The sequence below is a fragment of the Rhinolophus sinicus genome, linkage group LG11 (assembly GCF_036562045.2).
Source record: "Rhinolophus sinicus isolate RSC01 linkage group LG11, ASM3656204v1, whole genome shotgun sequence".
NCBI classification, from domain to species: domain Eukaryota; kingdom Metazoa; phylum Chordata; class Mammalia; order Chiroptera; family Rhinolophidae; genus Rhinolophus; species Rhinolophus sinicus.
Genome location: NC_133760.1, coordinates 53,504,776 through 53,525,156, shown reverse-complemented (window position 1 = coordinate 53,525,156; position 20,381 = coordinate 53,504,776). Strand labels below are relative to the sequence as shown.

Sequence of the window (20,381 nt, the reverse complement as noted above, 5' to 3'; positions counted from 1 at the left end):
CAGAATCTGAACCCAGAGGCCTCCAGACCCCAAAGCTCTGCTCTCAGCCAGGACGATCGTCCTACGGCCCTGCCTGCGATGCCCCAACTCCAGACTGTGCTCATGGCCCAGCTCAGTGTCGACATCTCCAAGCGACTCTGACAACTCCATTTAGCGAGACTTAGACGGCCTGGGAAATACATGGGAAGAAAAAAGTAACTGTATCAAGTCCTTAACAAAGTAAGTGTTAAAAGCATGATAATGACCAAGTTCCTTGGTTGTGGAAAGCAGCCCTCCCTCGTTCTTCTTTGGTTTCCTACGTGGTACTCAGCACATGCTGGCTGGTTTGCCCATTTCATGATAAACTATGCAAACCGCTCCCAAATCTCTATTTTCAATTCCGATGGCTCGTTGGGGAGCCATAATTCATAATCCCATCACTCCAGTCACTTCCTGGACAGTTCCCTTCACAAATATCTCCCCTCCTGCTCATGGATTTGAATCAAACTTCCCAGTCAGGCATCCACGAACCTCCGTGGTCTGGCTCCTCAGGAACCTATTTCCCCACTTCCTGTTCTCAGGTGCAGGCAACCGGCTCCCTGCTAAGCTCCCTAACTGTCTTTACTCTCACGTCCTTGAACTTGTTCATTCTGCTTTAAGCTGAGCATCCTTCTCTACCTTTTCTTGTCCAGTTGCAACCCAACCTCAAGGCCACCTACCCACGACACATGCACACTGAGGGCTGACTGTGGGCCAGGCACGTCTGTGCTGTGACACCAGGCAGTACAACCAATCACCTTTGATTTAGGGAACAACCTGGAAGGGTATGGATGAATTTCCTGACTTTCCACATGAGCAAACGGTGGCTGGGAGAAGCTAAGTAACTGCCCTGAAGTCAGATGGGAAGTGACCACAGCGGGATTTCAATGTCCTAGACTCGCTCTGCTCACCGGGAAAACTGCTGCTTCATCTGCTCGTGCACGCGTGTGGGGTGTTGCTGTCTACCAAGCACCGTCCCGTGTCGACACACAAAGGGGAACACGCCCGACACAGTCTCTGCCCTCCAAACTGCCACGATGCCAGAGCATGAGGTCACCTGGCTACAAGCAATGCAACAGGAGATGGACCAAATCCCAGCTCACCCAGGCGGTCACTAGCTGAGCACGACCACTCCTGCCCACTTCGGTTAGTGGTCATCCTGAGGCACTACCTCTGGCATTTCTGCCTGGGTGCCAAGGAATGCCCTCTGGCAGAGATGGTGAAATAAGAGAACTTGGATGTAGGCGAGGCATCGACAGGATCCACTACCAACAGCTTCCACTGTGCGAGGCTGGGGTCCCCAGGGATACGAAAAATGTGCTGCCGCCCTCACAGGTTCCGTAGCCAGTGGAGGAGACACCGACTGTCATGAGACCATCACAAGCACGACTGCGGCCCAGGGTGGGGCGTACGCATGAACGTAGGCAGCAGTCGGCGCCGGGAAGGATGGCATTTAAGTTCCTGCGCTTCCATTTCCATGAAACACTTATCTACTGGAAACGGGAGTCTTGACAGGAAAGAAACACAGAAAGCTCTGGCAATAGCTGTGCAGGAAGTTCTGAACCATTTCTGCCCTCACTGCTCTCCTATTGCTGAAGATGAGGCTGCCATGCTGTCCCCCGTGTGGTTTCCTCGTAGCCTATTCAGTGGGGGGATTTGTGAGAACACAAAGGTCAAAGACCAGTGCAGCCAACTACTATTTATGTTACAAATTGCTGGACAGACCTATATACTCAAGTTCAAATGAATGAATTCAAGATGGAAACGATAATAAAATGTAATAATCCATCTCCCAGAAGGAACCCTTAACAAAATATATTTTGTTCATGAATTAAATCAAGACTTTTCACAAAAGGAACACACATATTACAGATGTTAATATCCTATGAATATCTGAAACAAAATCTTAAAATACTATGAAAAGAAATACTCAAACTTTCAGAGTTTTAAACCCTAAGTTTTGTGTTAAACATTTTTTTAGGGTACCATCATAATTCTTCTGTTGAGTTTTAAAAATATTTAAATAAACGTTTTAGTTTAAATAGCTTTAGATTTACAGAAAAGCCGTGCAGACGAAACAGTTCCTTATACACCCCACACCAGGTTTCCTCTAAAGGTAATGCCCGATGTTACTGTGGCACATTTGTCACAGCTAACGAGCCAGTACTGACACATTCTGACGGAAGTTCACCGTTCATTATGATTTCCTTAGTCTCCCCTAATGTCCTGTGTCTGGTCCAGGATCCCACACAGGAGAGCACATTTAGTCACCACGCTCCTTAGGCTCCCCCAGACTGTGAGTTTCTCGGTGTCGATGACCTTGACAGTGTAGAGGAGTCCTGGGCAGGGATTCTGTAGAATGGCCCTCAACTTGGATCTGTACGATGTCTTCTCATGATCTCAATCTTGGGCTTCTGTGTTTTGGGAGGAAGACCGTCAGGTAAATGCCATGTCATCCCACCAGATCAAGGGGACCTGCCGTCAACAGGACTCCTCACCTGGATCACCTGCACTGCAAATGGCTGCCAGGTATCTCCCCTGCACTCTTTCCCCGCCTTCCACCCTGCAGTCTTTGCAAGGAAGTCACAGGTACGCGCAGCGTGCACTTAAACGGGTCAGGAGTTACGTGCCACCTCCTTGAGGGCACAGCAGCTAAAGAAGGCACGTGGAATTCTGCACGGGAGAGCTGTCTGTCTCTCTCAGTGTGGACTCAAGATGTTTATTTTAGACTTTGAGCCACAAGCCCACACTCCATTAGGATTGGTCAGGGGTGGTGCTCAGGCCAGCAGGGCGTCCCTTGCCGATGGATGGGTGTGGGTGTGGAGCACATTCCAAGCCTGTGTGGCTTTCACTTCTGCCCACGTCCTCCCGGCCTTCCCTGCTCACACCCGCAGCCTCCAGGTCAGCGAGGGCTTTGTGGGGAGCTGGGCCCTCTGGGGTCCTCTGTGTGGCTTCCCAGGCAGTGAGGGCGGTGAGGGAGTGGGGCTCCCTGGGTCCTTTCCTGAGCGCACACAGCGCCCCGATGACGCTGAGAGCTGTGTTTCCTCCATCAGTCTTACATTGGTATGGGACATTTGTAACAATTAATGAACCGGTAAAATAATAATGAACAAATTATTAACAGAAGTCCTTTCGTTATTCAGATTTCCTTCGTTTTTATCCCTCTAGGGTAGCTCATTACACTCAGCCATGTCTCCTGAGGCTCCGCGTGGCTATGGCGATTTCTTAGACCTTCCTTTGTTTGAATGGCTGGGGTCGTTCTGGGGAGGGCTGGGCAGGTACCTTGGAGGACGGCCTTCAACTGGAACCTTCATTTGGAAGGTCTGATCAGGGTTTTCTCATGATGAGACTGGGGCTATGGGTCTTGAGGAGGACTTAGAATACTTTTTTAAAATGTAAAAAGCTTGACCAAACGAAGCAAATGCAAAATGTAAACTATGTAAAACAGAGGATAACAAAATTTATTTTGGTTTGCAGTAGGAACAGATTATTATTGATGAACTAAAACCACATCAATAACAAAAGTGGTAACATTTTAAGGCAGAAAAAGACAGTAAAATATTATAAAATGTTACTGCTTCTCCACATTCAGTGTAAGATGATTATAGGAAACGTCATTTGTATTATTTACATTATGATGAAGTCTCAAATTGCACTTGAAGGAAAATAATGCACTGAAATAGTAAACTAGAAGAATTTGGAGTTAAACCAAAAAAACAAAAAAAAAACCACACAAAAAAACCCCAAAACCATTCAACAATAGCAGGTTGTTTGGATTCATTATTAAAATTCCTGAGAAGGCAAGAAGTTCAAACTCTCATTATTCAAAAGGTAATTGAGGTTAAGATATTATCACAATGTTCCATTCTTTGTTATTTTATATACGACTGGATAGAGGCATAATTACAGAGTCTTATATTGGCCCTTGACTTACTGGTCTACCGAAGGAGGCTGTCTGTCTGTACAACGACTGTAAATCTTATCACCCTTCCAATATGACGCTAAGCGAACATATTGTTCAAGGAAGTTGCTAAAGAATATTAGTGGGAATTAGAAAGTACATATTAAAGTGTTTAATTTGTGAAGGTTAACAAAACAATTTGAAAATGCAAGATCTAAGTATAAATACAATTATTCACTCTAAATAGGCAAGTGTGGAAGTAAGCATTTCTCTTTGTAAAAGCAGATCTGATTACGTACCACCCTCCGCTCAGTAACTCCGGACGAGCCCTCACTACCACCGTGTTTCCCCGAAAATAAGACCTAGCTGGACCATCAGCTCTAATGCGTCTTTTGGAGCAAACATTAATATAAGACCCAGTATTATATTATATTATACTATATTATATTATACTCGGTCTTATATTATATAAGACCGGGTCTTATAGTAAAATAAGACCGGGTCTTATACTAATTTTTGCTCCAAAAGACGCATTAGAGCTGATGGCCCGGCGAGGGCTTATTTTCGGGGGAACATGGTACACAACATACAAGTACCCACATCACTGTCACCGGAGGTTTCTAGCAATCTATCTCTAACCCACCTTTCTGCCCACATGTCCTGGGAAACTTAACTCTAGGATCACACTGATACCTCCTTGTCAAAGGGAAGTTTTTGAACTTTGGGAAGTTCAACTTTGGGAATGTGCCCTTTGTGGTTCTGTGCCTGCTTTGTGCACACTCTTCTCTCTTCTAGAACACTGCCTTCCCATCCTACCATGGCCCACTGAAACCCTGCCTGCCTTTCTGTAGTGGGCTGAATAGCGGCCCCCCCAAAAGACATGTCCACCTGCAACGTCAGAAGGAGACCTTATTTGGAATAAAGGTCTTTGCTGAAGTAATTACAGGATCTCGGCCCATACCACCTCCTACGGCCCTCAAGTCAGAAGTGATGGCTCCAGTATTGAAGTTCCCATTAGCGTTTGTGAGTCGCTCACTTTGGGGGTCGTCGTATGCCTGGTACTAAAGGTAGAGGTCTGCCCTTCCTTCAGACTGGGGCTTTGCGAGGCAGTGGACAGGCACCCAGAAGGTTCCTCACCCATATTAGGATAAGCTCCTGCCTTCTCAGTTCTCTGTCACTGAAAGACACATTCGTAAAATGCAGAGGACCAAGTATGAATCCGAGATTACTGTATTGCATTTCTAACCTCAGGGAGAAAAATAACAACCTCAACAGGTTTAAAAGAATACTGGTGAATCTAGATTTAATGTTCAGTAAAGAAACTTATTTATATACCCTTATAAGATTGAAGGATTGCAAATGGATGTTTTTAGTCAGAGAAATAATGTACCATGGTAGTGTCCCATATAATTTTTAAAAATGAAAGGAACAGCACTGATGTAAAGCTTTAAAAATGTTTGCAGGTGTTTTACATTGAAGCTATTTTCTAATTCTTTTGGACGAAAATGTAATTGAATTGAATAAAATTGCAGAGGACCTTAGAATGTTCACACTACTGTATACGTAGTTTAAAAACCTGAAAATACAGCAAAATACCTTGACGAAGTCACATTTCAGAGATGACCACTCCCGTCATAAATCACTTTCTCTGGAAACTATTTACACAGAAGTTTAATTCGGAAAGGATTTGTTAAACAATATGTTCTAAGATGGTGTGATTCTTTGTCGCTTGCAGCCGTCCGTGTATGAAGACGAAGGGGCCAGACTGTCATTCGCTCATTAGTCTAAGAAAGAGCAGACTAAAGAAGGGACACAGACAAGGAGAGTGAGATGAGTGAGGTGGCAGGCAGGGCCCCCAACGCTTGCTGCTCCGTGTTCCCCAGACCACAGAGGGACCCGATTCACCAAGAGAAGTGAAAGGAAACAACAGAGGCGGCTTTCAGCGAACTGCCCTGATTCTCTAATGATGTCACCACACCGTCAGCACGACACGGGATTCATTCTGCTGGCTCGGGGCCCAGGGCCCAGTGAACCCCTCTGCGCCGAGACAGTGCATCCGAGCCCTGCCAGAATGAGAGCAGCTGCTGGCTCCTCTCCGCTCCTGCTGGTGTGCACTCAGCACTAACGCAATGGCTGACGTCCTCCGTGGCAAACGAAAAATGCAGGCTCGTCACAGGGTTTAACGTCAAAATGCCAATTTTAAATTTAAAAGTGTAAAAGATTATCACTATGTCAGTTATTTAAACATTTATCTTTGATTCTTTATTCTACGTTTAGACACACAACTTGACTATATTCATACAGTATCTTTTCCTTCTTAGAAAATCATTTAAAATAGATTAGCAAGAAATAAGCCAAAAAGGGGAACACAGAAGTTAAAAGTATATGGAAAGATTAAACTCATACATTTTTCTAAAGTGCTTAGAAACGTGAATATTAACAAAGTTAAGGCTTCAATCTACTTTTACAGGACTTATAAGATAGTAGAATAAATGAAAAGCATTAGACTTTTCCCCTTCTCCATGCTATTTGCATTTGGTTTTGTGTTCAGGGTGAAGTATCCACTGAAGAGGGAAATGCATATGCCCTTCCAGGCTGGGGGCAAAGAGTTCCGAGGAAAGAAGGGAAAGTGCAGGCAAGTACAGGCTCACAGTTTCCCCAGTTAGGTAGTTCACAATGAGCTGCCCTACATGCCTAAGGAATGTCAGACAGACAAACAGTGACCTTGAAATTCTACGTGATCCTCATTAGAGTTTTAAAATGGCTTCACGATGAATTCTAGGAACCACATGACTGAAGCATCTACTGTAGCCCATGTTTTCTTTTATTCAGGAAACAGACCCAATTACTGAGCTGCAGCAACAGTGAGGGCCCAGGTAAGCTCACGGGGATCAAGCCACGCAGAGCACCGCGCAGGTCAGGAAAGCAAGGACACCTTTGGGACAAAGCCAGGCGCTCCCTGCACTGGCCCCCACCACTTAGGGCAGGTGGCTTTCAGCGACTGGAAGAAGTTTCCTCTCCTACTAGCTTACGGAGGATTTTGTTAAAGGAACACATGCTGAATGTTATCAATCCCTATTCCAATATCTGAGACTCCCAGAGGTTTCTCTCCTTTAATCTGCTGCCCTAAAACCCTTGGTGGTTTGTAGTGAAGTGCCGTCTTCTTGCATCTCTGGGACAAACCTTGCTTGCTCACAGCCCGGTACACGGCTCACTGTGCTGAGGTTTATGTAGGAGTTCGGGCCATATTTTAAATGCCAGGTTAGTCATTTGTTTTCTTCTTCATGCGCTGTCACCTGGTTTTGATGTCGGGATCAAGCCAGCTTCACAGAACGAGCTGGGAAAATGCCATCCTCTCTTATGCCCCCAAATAATTCAAATAACCGAGGCATGCAGTGTTTCTTGAAGGTCTTACAGAACTCACCCATCAGCAGGCTGACCATCAGGCCTCTTCGGAAGGTCGGAAGGGGCAAAGGGAGGGTGAGGACTTTTAATTACTTTTTTCAAAAAACAGCTTTCGTTGAGGTATTTCACGTCCATACAGCTCACCCATTTCAAGTGTGCAATTCAATCAATTTATGGTGACTGAGCAAAGGGATAATTAACCAGGAAAATAAAAGCTGATAAAATGTATTCAAAAGTAAAAAGACTTTGAAATTTATTAGTATAGTTTGAGATATATATATGTTTCTTTTTAATGTTATTTTCTAAACTCATTTATAATTATAATTACATTTATAATTAAGAAGCCTCTCTTCTTTTTTAAAAAAAATTTTTAAATTATTTTCTATGTTTTTTTATTTTGTTTTTTTAAGCCCCCTTTCTAATGCTTTGTGTTTTCACTCATTTTTTTCTTGAACAGACTTTGCAAAGGTTTATCCACTTTACTGGTCTTTTCCACGAACCAAGCTTTTGTTTTTGTTGAGCAAGACCACCTTTTGCATTCGATTTCATTGACAGCTGCTGTTTCAGTAGGGTTTCAGGAGGGAAGAGAGAGAAGTGAATGTATTTAGCAAACCACCTTGAGTCACAAGTGTGGAGCCCCATTCAGTCCACATCCACCCAATCGGGTGAACTGAAGGCTGGCACTCCCCCGAATGCCCACTACGTCTTCCAGTTTGAGATTCTGACAAAACGCATTGTAACTCACACTGACACGGCCAGCTGACCAGAGCTTAAACATATGTCCGCAAACGTGTGCACATCTCTGGGGCTTAGCAACACAGTGGGTCTTTCCGCTGTAGGCCTCTGGCTCTCTAATGCAGCACATATCGCCCTTCTAATACGCAGAAGCACTCTGAAGAATTACAACTTCGAATCAAAATATAAAAAAACTTTTTGCAGAGCAAAGCACTAACAACAGAAGACGTCTCTATAAGCTCACAGGCCTCACTCAGGTACCTTCCTCAAGTATGTCAGGTAGCTGGCCAGTCTTCTCCAGTGGGGATTCCAGGTAAACCAGGCTCCCAGAGGAGTGAGTACAGAAGAGAGGCGGGGTGGATCTGCCACCACCTTCCCTGGGACCGCGAGCAAATATTTAATCACTCTGCGTCTGAATTTCTTCATTTGTGAAGTGGCAGTAACACCATCTTTCCTGCAGGCTGACTCTGAGGAATGGGGACATGCTGCCAACTGGATAGCACATACAGTATCCACCCGGGGAAAGTCTGGCACAGGCACTGACGCTGTGGCTGGGGAAGCAGCTGTCATGGGACGATGCACTACTGGTGCCTTGGAATTTAAAATGTTGCCTGGTTGCCTTAAACAGAAATGCCTGATTTCTTTATAAGAAAGAACCTTAACCACTTGAAGTGCACGAGGCCCAGGTGCCAGAGTGAACATGAACGCTTTTACTAAAACATATACATACATGCCCTCCAAATACTTACTGAAAGCTAAGTCTTAGTCACCATAATATCTTCGAGACCTGGCATCCTTCTACAGCTTCCAGTTCACTGGTAAAGAAACAGGAGTAAATGCGTCTCTCCTTAACAGCCCCTCAACTCTGGGCATCCTGAGACCGTAAGTGACGTCTGTCTGGGGCTTCCCCAAGGACGTGGCATTTCCACTGAGAACTGATGGCCAAGAGGAGGGGGACGTACGCTCCGGGAGGAGGGAACAGCTTGTGTGGAGCCCAGAGGCGCTGAGTAACACAGCAGTTTGAGGAACGTAAGGACCAGTGAGCTGGAGGCATGTGACGAGACAGCAGAGGGAAGGGCGAGAAGGTGCATCGGAGAACAGGGCAAGAAATCTGGGCTCCAGCGAAAGGCAAGGAAAGACACTGAAGGCTTTTAAGCATGGAAGCGACACGATTAGATACATGTTTTTGTGTCTTTAACGGCAGTATGGGGGACTGAGGGGAGGGGTCAGAGTAGAAGGATGGGACACATCGCGCTCCTCACTAGTTCAAGAGAGAGAGATGGTGGTGGCCTGGCCTAGACTAAGGGCAGAAGTGACAGAGAGAGGCAGTACTCAGGAAGCAAAAGCGAGAGGATGTGACGGCCTGGACATGGGAGAGCAAGAGAGCCAGAGCTGACCATCATTCTCGCGACAAACTAACCGCTAGGAGGATGTGGGGCCACTCACTGAATCAGGCTGGCTTTAAAAAAAAAAGAGGAGGGGGGAGGGGCAGAACAGAGCGGTCGTGAGATGAATCAGGCAGAGACACCGAGCCGGCAACTGAATACTCAGCACAGATGTGGCTGCAGATACCTACTCGGGCATCATCTGTTATTAAAGCATCGTGGTAACTAAATCCATGGGACTACAGCGCTGGGTGACAGGTGTCATGGTAACTAAAGCCAGGGAAGGGAAGAAGACTGGCGAAGGGGAGGGTATACATGAGAGTGGGCCTCTGACAGAGCCACGAGGAAGTCCAATACCTAACGCTCAAGGAACAAGAGCAATTGGACGGTACGCAAATTACCGCACTCAGCCTGTTACCAGGAAAAAGAAAGAAGAGGAACGCCCGCCAAGGAAACCAACAAGCCAGATGGGTGTGAGGAGAATACCAGAGCGCCGTCTGGGGCAGGGGATACTCATTTTTGCCGACTGTTACTAAGAGGGCAGGGAGGTGTCCACCGGAGTTTGCAAAATGGAGCCATCGGTCACCACCTTGGTGAGCCTGGGCGGCCTGGCTGAAAGGGCTTAAGAATGTCTAGGAGGTGAGAACACATGGAGAGGGTTTCTGAATAAAGGATCGCGTCGCATCACGTTCTGCAGGCTCCGAGCACCAGCTCTGGAAGACTGTATTTGAAACCTGGTTCCCAGATGCGTCCCCTGAGGTCATTTATTCGACCTCTTCCTTTCTTGACTTCCTCTTCCATACAATAGGGAAAATAAAAATATTTACCTCTTAAGGTTGTTCTGGGGGTTAGATGAGATACCTGTAAGCGACTCAGTGCCCCCATATGCTCAGCAGGTGCCAGCCATCATTAGAATCATATGAAAAGGGTAGAAGGATTCCTCCATTTTTTTCAAGTAAATGCCAAATGCTTTGTAGTACAAACAGTTTTCCCACTTTAAAATTCACAGGTAAAATGTAAAGTCGCAGGGACCCTGGTGTAACAACTTTTCAGGGTTTGTCTGTCCCTCGCAGAGCTATAGGACAGGACCAGCCCTGGCCATGGCACAGTTGTCTGAGCCATCGGTCAGATGACAGGTGGGGTTGGAGCAGAGCACCCAGCAAGGGGCCGACAGAGTCGGCCTGGAGAGGGAAGGGGATGAGACGCCTCATCATGGCGATGACCCACGTGCTGCCTTGGCGACTGCTGACTTTCCAGGTACTTGTGAAGCCTGGGGACAAGTCCCACTCTCAGAAACCCCCAAGTCCCCCTCTGCACTCTCATTTTTGTTTAAAGTAGCCAGGGCTCTTTGCATGACAGGTGACAAAACCTGCTCGGTCTATAAGACAACCACTCCATCCCATTGAAGGGAAGACCCCATCGATGTGAAGCTATATCCTGCCACGAGAGACATTAAAATGTGCACCTGCAGTCTAGTAAATACGGTAAGCTTTTACGTATGGGGCCAGCTAGAGAAGAAAACACTGACTTAAATATATTTCATAAAATTATAGCGACTTGTATCATCAACAAACAATCATGTCTCGTGTAAGGTGGGTGTGCAAACTCAGAGGGGAAGGGCAGAGGGCGGATGACACATTAGCAGGGCTCGCTCATGCTGCCAGACCCACCGGGCTTCATCACAAACCTGTCACTTGAGCGTGTCCACTACCGGAGGCCAGTACCCCTCACCCGACAGCCAGTAAGTGCCCTCACTGAGCAGCGGCTCTGAAAGCTAAGTGACAGAATACTTTAACAGGTTACCACAAATACCCACGAGATTCCTCTCCCCCAAGGAAGTCAGTGCTTCAAGCCTTTTCTGCGTTACCCATCTCCCTGAGCCTCTTTATACATCCCCTGCCTGTCCTGTCCCCGTGACACTTTCAAACCACAGATGTACTGCATAGCTGTCCATGTACTGTGGCCCTTTAGAGGGCCACAAGCCACTGTCATAGCTAAGACTTTTGTCCCAATTTGCTTACTTTGCTGACTTTGGGGCAATGTCAGTCAGCTAAGAATACATCAGTTTGAGTGAACACAGATTTTGGTTCTTTTTGTTAGTTTATATAGTAGCGTGGTTGCTGGTTGCTTTAGGTCCTATTTTCGAGCTAGAAGGAAAAGTACATGTTTGCCAAGTGCTGGGCCTTGTTTTACAGAGAAAACCCACAGTGACAACAACAGAACGAACAAAGTCCCCAGAGACGGTGCATCATCCCAGGACAGAGCTACTTCATTGCAGAACAGGGCCTAAAATGCCGAGATTCTTGACTAAAGACTGATGCCTTCCCTCCTACAAAAAGAGGCCCCTCGTTCTCACCTATTTTGGATCAGCGTGCACGAGGTTGACCAGCCTTGCTATAAATATGAATTTGGAGACAAGTTCTGAAAGGATTACACTTTGGAAAAGTACACTGGGCAGGTGAAGAAGGAACAGAAGGGATGCTGGGGAGGAAGCAAGTCGGTGGGAGTGGGGGAGCAGACAGGGAGGTCAGTTGGCGAGACAGCTAAGGGGAGGGGGGACAATTACAGCAAGTTAGGGACAGAAAGCCCGAAATCACTGAAGAGTCCGCGATGGCTGACGTGGCGAAGGGGAGGCAGGAGACAACACAGTCCCAAGGGGCTGTACGGCTCTTGAAGGCGGCCCAGAATTAGAGATTTATTGATCACGAATAAACTGCTGAATACTTATCGACTTCAAAAAACATTCATGGTTGTGTTTAGGTGCTTAAAAGTACTGTGCTTGGTCCTGCCATTAAGTAAGTTCAAGACTGTTAATTCTGATAAAAACCAAACAGAGATATGACGGATGTAACAATAAAAAATTTGCAAAGCAAACACATAAAGTGATTTCTACGGGCGAGGCACGCTTCTCATCACTTTGCATAGACGGAATCATTTAATCCTCCCAACACGTCCATGAAGTAACTACAGTAGTCCCCCCTTATCTGCTGTTTCTCCTTCTGTACTTCCAGTTGCCCACGGTACACCGTAGTCTGAAAAAATATTAAATGGAAAATTCCAGAACTAAATGATTCCTAAGTTTTAAACTGTGCGCCATTCTGAGCAGCGTGATGAACTCTGGTGCCATCCTGGTCTGTCCTGCCTGGGACGTGAACCATCCCTCTGCCCAGGGTCTCCTGCCTGTTTATCACTTAGTAACCTGCTCGGTTATCAGATCAGATTGACTATTATGGCACCTCAGTGCTGACGTCAGAGTAACCCTTATTTGACGTAATTATGTCCCCAAAGCAAAAGAGTGGTGATGCTGGCGATTTGGATATGCCAAAGAGAAGCTGGAGAGTGCTTCCTTTAAGTGAAATAGCTACATACATGTAGGGAAAAACATAGTCTATGCAGGGTTTGGTACTATCCGTGGTTTCAGGCGTCCACTGGGGGCCTTGGATGCATCACCCCCATGGATAAGGGGGGACCACGGTATAAACAATGTCTTCATTGAGATACCGAAACACTGCTGAGCACCTACTGTGCCCCAGCCACATCTGGCACTGGGAAGAGAAAGATGAATTGTGAGAGAAGTACAGACGGGATTTGGGGCCAGCCTCAGAGAGGGTGAGATTTGGGTTGAGCTGTGATATATTAGTACGACTGGCAGGGCAGAGAAAGGGAGCAAGAGAAGGTCTTACCCTCAAATGACTGTTATCTGCTAAAGGCACAGAGACCGTGAGGGACACACAGAGCAGCGGTCTGGCAGAGGCGGCCTGTGGGCCCAATGCCGCCTGTTTTTGTAGATAAAGTTTATGGAACACAGTCCTGCCGGGGGCTGATCTGGTCTCTGGCTGCCTTCTGCCTCGCTGCTGCGGCACAGGCGAGCTAAACAGACAGGCGGGCCCCTCACAGAAAAGTATGCGACAGAGTTTTGTTCTTCAGGGAGGGGCTTGTGAAACAGCAGCAGGGCACCTGGGGGTGTGGGAGAAATGCGAACGCTCAGGTCCCATCCTAGACCCACAGAATTAGAATCTGCCTCTTCAAAAAATCTCGGGCGATTCTCACACTCAGAAAGCATTCCGCTCACTGGCGTGTGTAGCCAGGAGGAGGGGGGAGGCCACAGATGAAGACGTGTATGCACTTATCCTATATATAGACAGAGGAACGTGGTAAAGGTTTTCCCATAAAATAGTGATGCCATCAGTGCACACTCCAGAAAGGTCCCTTGGTGAGCATGTGGCAGCAAGAAGAGTTGACAGCAGAAAGTGGGTGGGCAGCTGGCGTCAGAACGCAGGCAAAAGACCGGAACAATGCAGGGGAGACTGCGGTCAGCTCTTTCTTCCCACAGCAAACGACATTTTAGATGAGTACTCCAACTTCACTAGTGCCTCCGAATTGCTTCTAACAAACACAGCATCCGTTATAATTTATTAGGAAATAGAAAAACACGTAGTAACAAAAGTATCAGTAGTCGTGTGTTTCCATGTACACCAACTGTATCTCTAAGTAATGCCTCCTGCCTGCAATGCATAAATGATGACATTAACTGGATAAGAAGGAGGGTTAAAGATTAAACGAGGAGCTACCCATCAGCTATCAATTATGTAGACTGCTAACACATCAGTTTGCAGGATATTTAAAGATACAATGTCTTATGTTAGGGCTCCCCCCCCAATAAATGCATGATTCTGCTTCGTCTTCAATTCTTCCCGTATTTTGGATGCATAAGCAATCTAAAGTTAAAAATAAACAAAAAATACCCCACAAAGCAGCATTTTAGACAACCACACCAATACTATTCCTTCTTCTATCTTGGCTAACAGCTTCCAAGCCACTGCTTAGCTTACATCCTGCCTCCTTAAAAATCCAGAAATGTTTGACAGGGTTATTTGTGGACTTCAGTATGCTTTAATGGGATGACAGCAGTATAGATAAAAATGGAGGAGTGAAAATGGGAAGATCCTCTTCTTAGGTACTTAGGTTTCACAGTTTACATTAATTCCACTGGCAGAAACAATGAAAAAGAAATAAGGCTTGTACATCTGCTCTGAGAAATGCAACATAATTAAATTAATAAATCTCAAGGAAAAGAACCCATCAAACTCGTGCTGAGACGAATCTCTACGTTTGTATTCATTAATGAAAGCCTTAAGAAGTCTATGAATTCAGTACAGTAGTTAATGCCACTCAAAAGATAAGTTACTAACGTTTACAGAGTGCTTACTATGGGTTTACACTGTACGGAATACCACTGCACAGATTATCTCAATTTAAAATCCTCAAAATACCATGATGTTAGCTCCATCTCATAAATGGGGAAAGGCACAGAAAGGTTAAGTAACTTATCCAAGGTCACACAGCTAAACGAGAAGTGGAGCTAAGATTTGAGGCTGGGCCTATGATCTTAACCATACCTATTCTGTAACAGCATCCTCTCCACTTTCCCCTTGTCCTCTGTGAATCTGCAAAAAGTTTAAATGCAGTGGACTCTCAGTTACTAATATTGGAAACAAAGAAAAACCCTCACGATTTGACACAGTCTTAACGGAAACGGGGGACACCATATTGCCCTGTGGACAATGGCCAAAATTTGACCTGCGATATAATAAAACTGAGGAATAATGAGATGGATTTTATTTAAGAAACTGGATTATTTCTCAGTAGGATAAAATGCAAAATTAAATCCCAGTAAAATTCTGAAATATACCATTAACTACTTATTAATAAATACAGATGCAGACTTTTAATGATAATTACTATGAATGCATTATTTTCTAGCTGTTTGTGAACCGCCACAGAGAATCTAAAGCATAAAATAAACATAAGTACTGGCCTAATACTATCAGGTTAACATTCCCATATTGGCTGTGCATGTTATTTATTAAGTAATTGCCTGACTGTAAATGAACAGAAGTCTGAAAGTTGGCACAACACACATTATCCACATGGCACCTTCTTTGTTCAGGAGCTTTATTCTATTGATACTCTTGGCAAAAAGAGAAGTCACTAAATAAATGATGCGAGTATACAAGATAATGTGGAGGTCTTTTAAATTCCTCAAATTGTCAAGCATCTTATTCCAAGTTCCTTTTTGACTTTGAGCTCATCACATTCCATTTTAAATACTAATTTTGCCCAGAATCGAGCTATTCTTCACATTTTAACAGCTTCAAAAAAAAAAAAGATCCAGGTAAGTAAAAAGAAAACAGGGCAGGGGATAAAACAAAACAAACAGCAAAACCCCAAGTGAGGAGCTAGCAATGATGGAGTGACAGGGTCACCTGAACTCAAAACCAATTCATTAAGCCGCTTCAGGTTTTGCTATGTAACTTTCCCTTTTAAAACAAGAAGGCACACCCTGCTGGTGGTATTTTCACAAATACAGACAAGGGGACACTTTTGTTATTTACAGGTATGGACCATAAACATCATTCGGGGGCTACCTCTGCGTGCACGGTGGCACCACCACCAATTACTACTGCATGACACCTTGCTCTCATTCGAGTTCGGCTGGAAAGGACAAAAGGAGCAGCCATCCGTGCTGACGGCCCGCTGGCCGGGCTCACCCGAACCCCGCTCGGTGTCCCCTCGGGAGGCACCCGCGGGCCACTGCAGACACGCTCCGCCCGCCCCGCGCCTCCATCCCCGGCCGCTCGGCAGCCGGGGCCGGGCGGGCGGCGGGGTCCGCGGCCTCCGGGGCGTGGGGACCCGCTGTCCAGCGCCCGCGCCTGGGCGTGGAAGCGGACGCGCATCCCGTTGCGGGCACTCACCTTCTTCTTCCAACTCGAATTTCTCCAGCATGCCGGCTTCCGCGGGTCCCGGGGCCGCCGCCAGCGCCGCCTGAGGAGGAGGAGGACAGGGATCAGCATGCGCTCGGCGGCGCTCGTCCCCGGCCGCGCGGGCGGGGGCGCGGGGACGCGGGGACGCGGGGGGCGGGGCGGGGGCGCGGGCCCGGGGTGGGGACGCGGGCGGGCGCAGGCCCGGCGGCCCGCGGCTGCCCAGCGCTGCGGCCTCGCTCCGCGCCGTGCGGCCGGGAGGAGGGGCTGGGGCGGGGGGACGGGACGGGACGGCACGGAACGCGCCGCGCGGCCCAGCCCGGGCCCGCCCCCGCCCCAGGCCGCGGCCTGACCTGCGCCCCTCCCGAGTGGAACGGTCCGGCGCGCCCCCCACCGCCCGCGGCTTTGGTACCGACCCGCGGGGAGGATGCGTGGGAAGAGGACCGCGGAGAGCCAGGGCCCGGCGCGCGCGAGAGCGGCCGAGGCGCCCCCACCCGGCCGCGGCCCTCCCCGCAGGGCCCGGGAGCGGCCATTAGCGGAGGCCCGTTCTCTCTTCCCCGCCTCGCCCTCCCATCCCGCCGCGCACATCCACTCACCTTCCCTGCCGCCCACGGCCAGCGCGTTCCCGCAGGTTTAACCTGCGCAGGTGTGGTCTCGGCCAGCCCGGGGGAGGGGGCAGGGAGCGGGGGGCGGGGCGACGCGGGGAGAGGGGCCCGAGCCTGCGGGACCCCAGAGGAGATGGCACCGCAGGACGGGGTGACTGTTGGCTTTTTATTTTTTTATTTTTTTAAATTTCAGATTTAACTGCTCATCTCCTCCCCCTACTAAAAAAGACTGTTCCATGGGTCGCACGTATTGTACCTGCACTTCGTGGCCCGCAGTTTTACCCAGCCAACCCAGCCATGGAACTCTTCTTAATTTCGCTTCCTCTCTTCACAGCCGATTCTCTTCTTTGGGTGAGCCGCTGCCAGAAGCTCACACAAATCTAAACCTGGCCCTGGCCACTCTGTCGCCCAGGATCTGGGTATCTGAGACTCTTCTATTGCCAACTCAGGTTGGCAGGCAGTGAGGCTGGCAGCCGGAGAGGGCACAGGCACCCCACTCCGTGAGGCTCTCCTATGTGACAGCCAATTTCTACCCCTTCTGCAGGGGGCCCCTCGCTCACTGCCGAATGCAAGGGCCCTGATAATGAGATTAGCTCTCTAGCTCTGATTAGGTCTGTAAAGGGGCCCCAACCCCTTGAAAGGAACTTGGTTTTGTCACTCTTACAAGCCTAGCCTGGAGGAGGAAGTACTGAAATCTCCTTTGCACTTTATTTTTGCTCTGTCATCTCAGTTGGGCCAATCCCTAACACTTAAGCTTCTCTTTAAAAAAGGGTGGAGTGTGGGAGGACAGGTGGAGGAAAAAAGACAAAACTAATTTTGTAATAGGATTGGTGATAAAAAAAATAAAAAAACCAAAAAAACACCCTATAGCTCTGTCATGCTTAGCAGCAAAAGACTGAATGCTTTCCCTCTGAGTTCAGGAACAAGACAAGGATGTCTGCTTTCATACTATCCTTAATCCACACAGTGCTGGAAGTTCCAGCCACTGCAATAAGGCAAGAAAAAGAAAAGGCATACAAATTGCAAAGAAAGAAACAAAACCATCCCTATTTTCATGATTGTCTGCATACAAAGTCCCAAGAAATCCAAAGACAAATCAACAACAACAAAAAAACCCCCATAACTGGAACTAGTGAGTTGAGCAAGGTCATAGGATAAAAGGGCAACACACAAAAATCAATCACATTTCTATATACTGACAAACAAACATGTGGAAACTAATATTAAAAACGATACTATTTACAATCACTGCAAAGAAAATTAAATACTTAGGTATACACTTAAGGAAACATATAAGATTTGTACACTGAAAATTACAAAATGTGGATGAAATGAAAGAAGACCTGAATAAATGGAGAGGCATCCCATGTTCGAGGATTGGAAGACTCAATACAGTAAAGATGTCAGTTCACCCCAGATTGATCTTAAGGTTTAATGCAATTCCTATCAAAATCCCGACAAGTTTTTTTTTTCCGACAAGACTAGCTTATTCTAAATTTTATATGGAAAGGGACAGGCTAAAGCAATCTTGAAAAAGAAGAATGAAGTGGGAAGAATCACTCTATTCAATATTAAAGCTTACTCTAGAACTACAGTAATCAAGACTAACCCCCCTTGGCAGAGGGATAGACACACTGATCAATGGAAACAGAGAATCTGGAAATAGACCCACGTGAACGTGTGTATCAAATTGATGTTTGATAATAGTGCAAAAGCAATGGTGCTGCAGCAACTAGACTTCGGTAAGCAAAAAATAAACCTCAACGTTAAGCTTCACACCTTATACAAAAATGAGCTCATGTTGGATTTAAAAATAAAATGTAAGACATGAAAATTTTAGGAAAAAATAGGATAATATCTTTGGGACCTATTGCTAGGCAAAGAGTTAAACTCGACATCAAAAGCATGATTCATAAAAGGAAAAGTTAATACATTGAACCTGATTAAAATTAAAATGTTTGCTCTGTGACAGACTCTCTTAAGAGGGTGAAAAGACAGGCTATAGAGACAAGCTAATTGCAAACCACATAATCAGTGAACAACTATGTAGTATCTGGACTACGTAAAGAACTCTCAAAACTCAACAGTAGGAAAAGAGAATCCAGTTAGAACATGGGCAAAAGATATGAAGAGACATTTCCCTGAAAAATATACAGATGGTAAATAAGCACATGTAAAGATTTTCAACATCATTAGTCATTAGGGAAACAAAACCACGATAAGTGATTACTACACACCTATTAGAATGGCCAAAATAAAAACAGTGACAACATCAAATGCTGGTGAAGATGCAGAAAAACCAATCACTTCTGCATTGCTGTGGGGATGCAAAATCGTACCACCTCCCTAGAAAACAATTTGACAGTTTCTTATAAAACTAAACATGCAAGTGCCATATGACACTTCACTTGCACTCTAGCGGATTTATCCCAAGGAAATGAAAACTATGTTTACAGGAAAACCTGTATACAAATGTTCACAGCAGCTTCATTTGTAATAACTGAAACTGGAAATAACTGATGTCATTCAACGGGTGAGTGGTTAAACAAACTACAGTCACGAGTCGCTGGATGATGGGAGATGTTCTGAGAAATATGTTGTCAGGTGATTTCATCGTTGTGCAAACATCACAGAGTGCACTTACTCAAACCTAGATGGTAGCCTACTTCATACCTAAATAAATGGAGAGGCATCTATGTTCGAGGATCCCATGGGCATATGGGCTATATGGGACAGCCTATTGCTCCTAGGTGACAAGCCTGTACAGCCCGTTATGGTGCTGAATACTGTAGACAATTATAACACAATGGTAAGTACTTGTGTATCTAAATATAGAAAATGTACAGTAAAAATACAGTATAAAAGATAAAAGTGGCACACCCGGGGAAGGCACGTACCATGAATGGAGATGCAGGACTGGAAGTTGCTCTGGGTGAGTCAGTGAGTGAGTGGGGAGTGAAAGTCAAGGTCAAGGACGTGACTGCACACTGCTGTAGACTTTATAAACACTGTACTCTTAGGCGACATTAAATTTATAAAATAATATTTTTCTTTCTTTAATAATAAATTAACCTTAGTTTACTGTAACTTTTTTACTTAATGAATTTTTAGAAACTTTTTGACTCTTGTAATAACACCTAGCTTAAAACTCAAACACACTGTACAATTGTACAGAAATATTTTCTTTCTTTATATCCTTATTCTGTACGTTTCTTTATATTTTTTAAATTAAATGTTGTTTACTTTTTTAAACTTTAATTTTTGAAAAGTGTGGTGGTACACAGTGGAAGTGTCAATCATCTTAATTTTTGAAAAGTCTGCATTTTAATTTCTTGCAGTAATTTTAATAAACTTTAAAAAAGAAATCCCTAATTACTGTTTATTCGGTGCACCACCACCAAGTTCACCTATAATCCTGATGAGTTGTTTTTGGGAGGCAGAAATGGGCAGCAATTGGGAGTATGTATTTCTGCAGGCTGTCAAATGCAAAACTGGTCCTCAGACTAAAAAGTCCTGTACCTAGTACTGTAGAAGTTGGTGAACAGAAATGGAAACAAATTAATGTGAGTCT

The 20,381-nt window shown here is 45.9% G+C and overlaps 1 protein-coding gene across 9 annotated transcripts in view; it reads right to left on the bottom strand.

The window, feature by feature from the left end:
• PRKAG2 (protein kinase AMP-activated non-catalytic subunit gamma 2) overlaps positions 1 to 20,381 on the bottom strand; it is a 189,673-nt gene that overhangs the window by 27,094 nt on the left and 142,198 nt on the right. For 4 of the 9 annotated variants that reach the window (XM_019712807.2, XM_019712806.2, XM_019712808.2 and 1 more), the window contains one exon: positions 16,200 to 16,269. In XM_019712807.2, the coding sequence (XP_019568366.1) occupies positions 16,200 to 16,269 (70 nt within the window). Of the gene's footprint in view, positions 1 to 16,199; positions 16,270 to 16,621; positions 16,753 to 16,801; positions 16,854 to 17,066; positions 17,479 to 20,381 lie in introns of those variants that run through there. The other 5 variants (XM_019712810.2, XM_019712811.2, XM_074315096.1 and 2 more) reach the window with 4 other exon arrangements.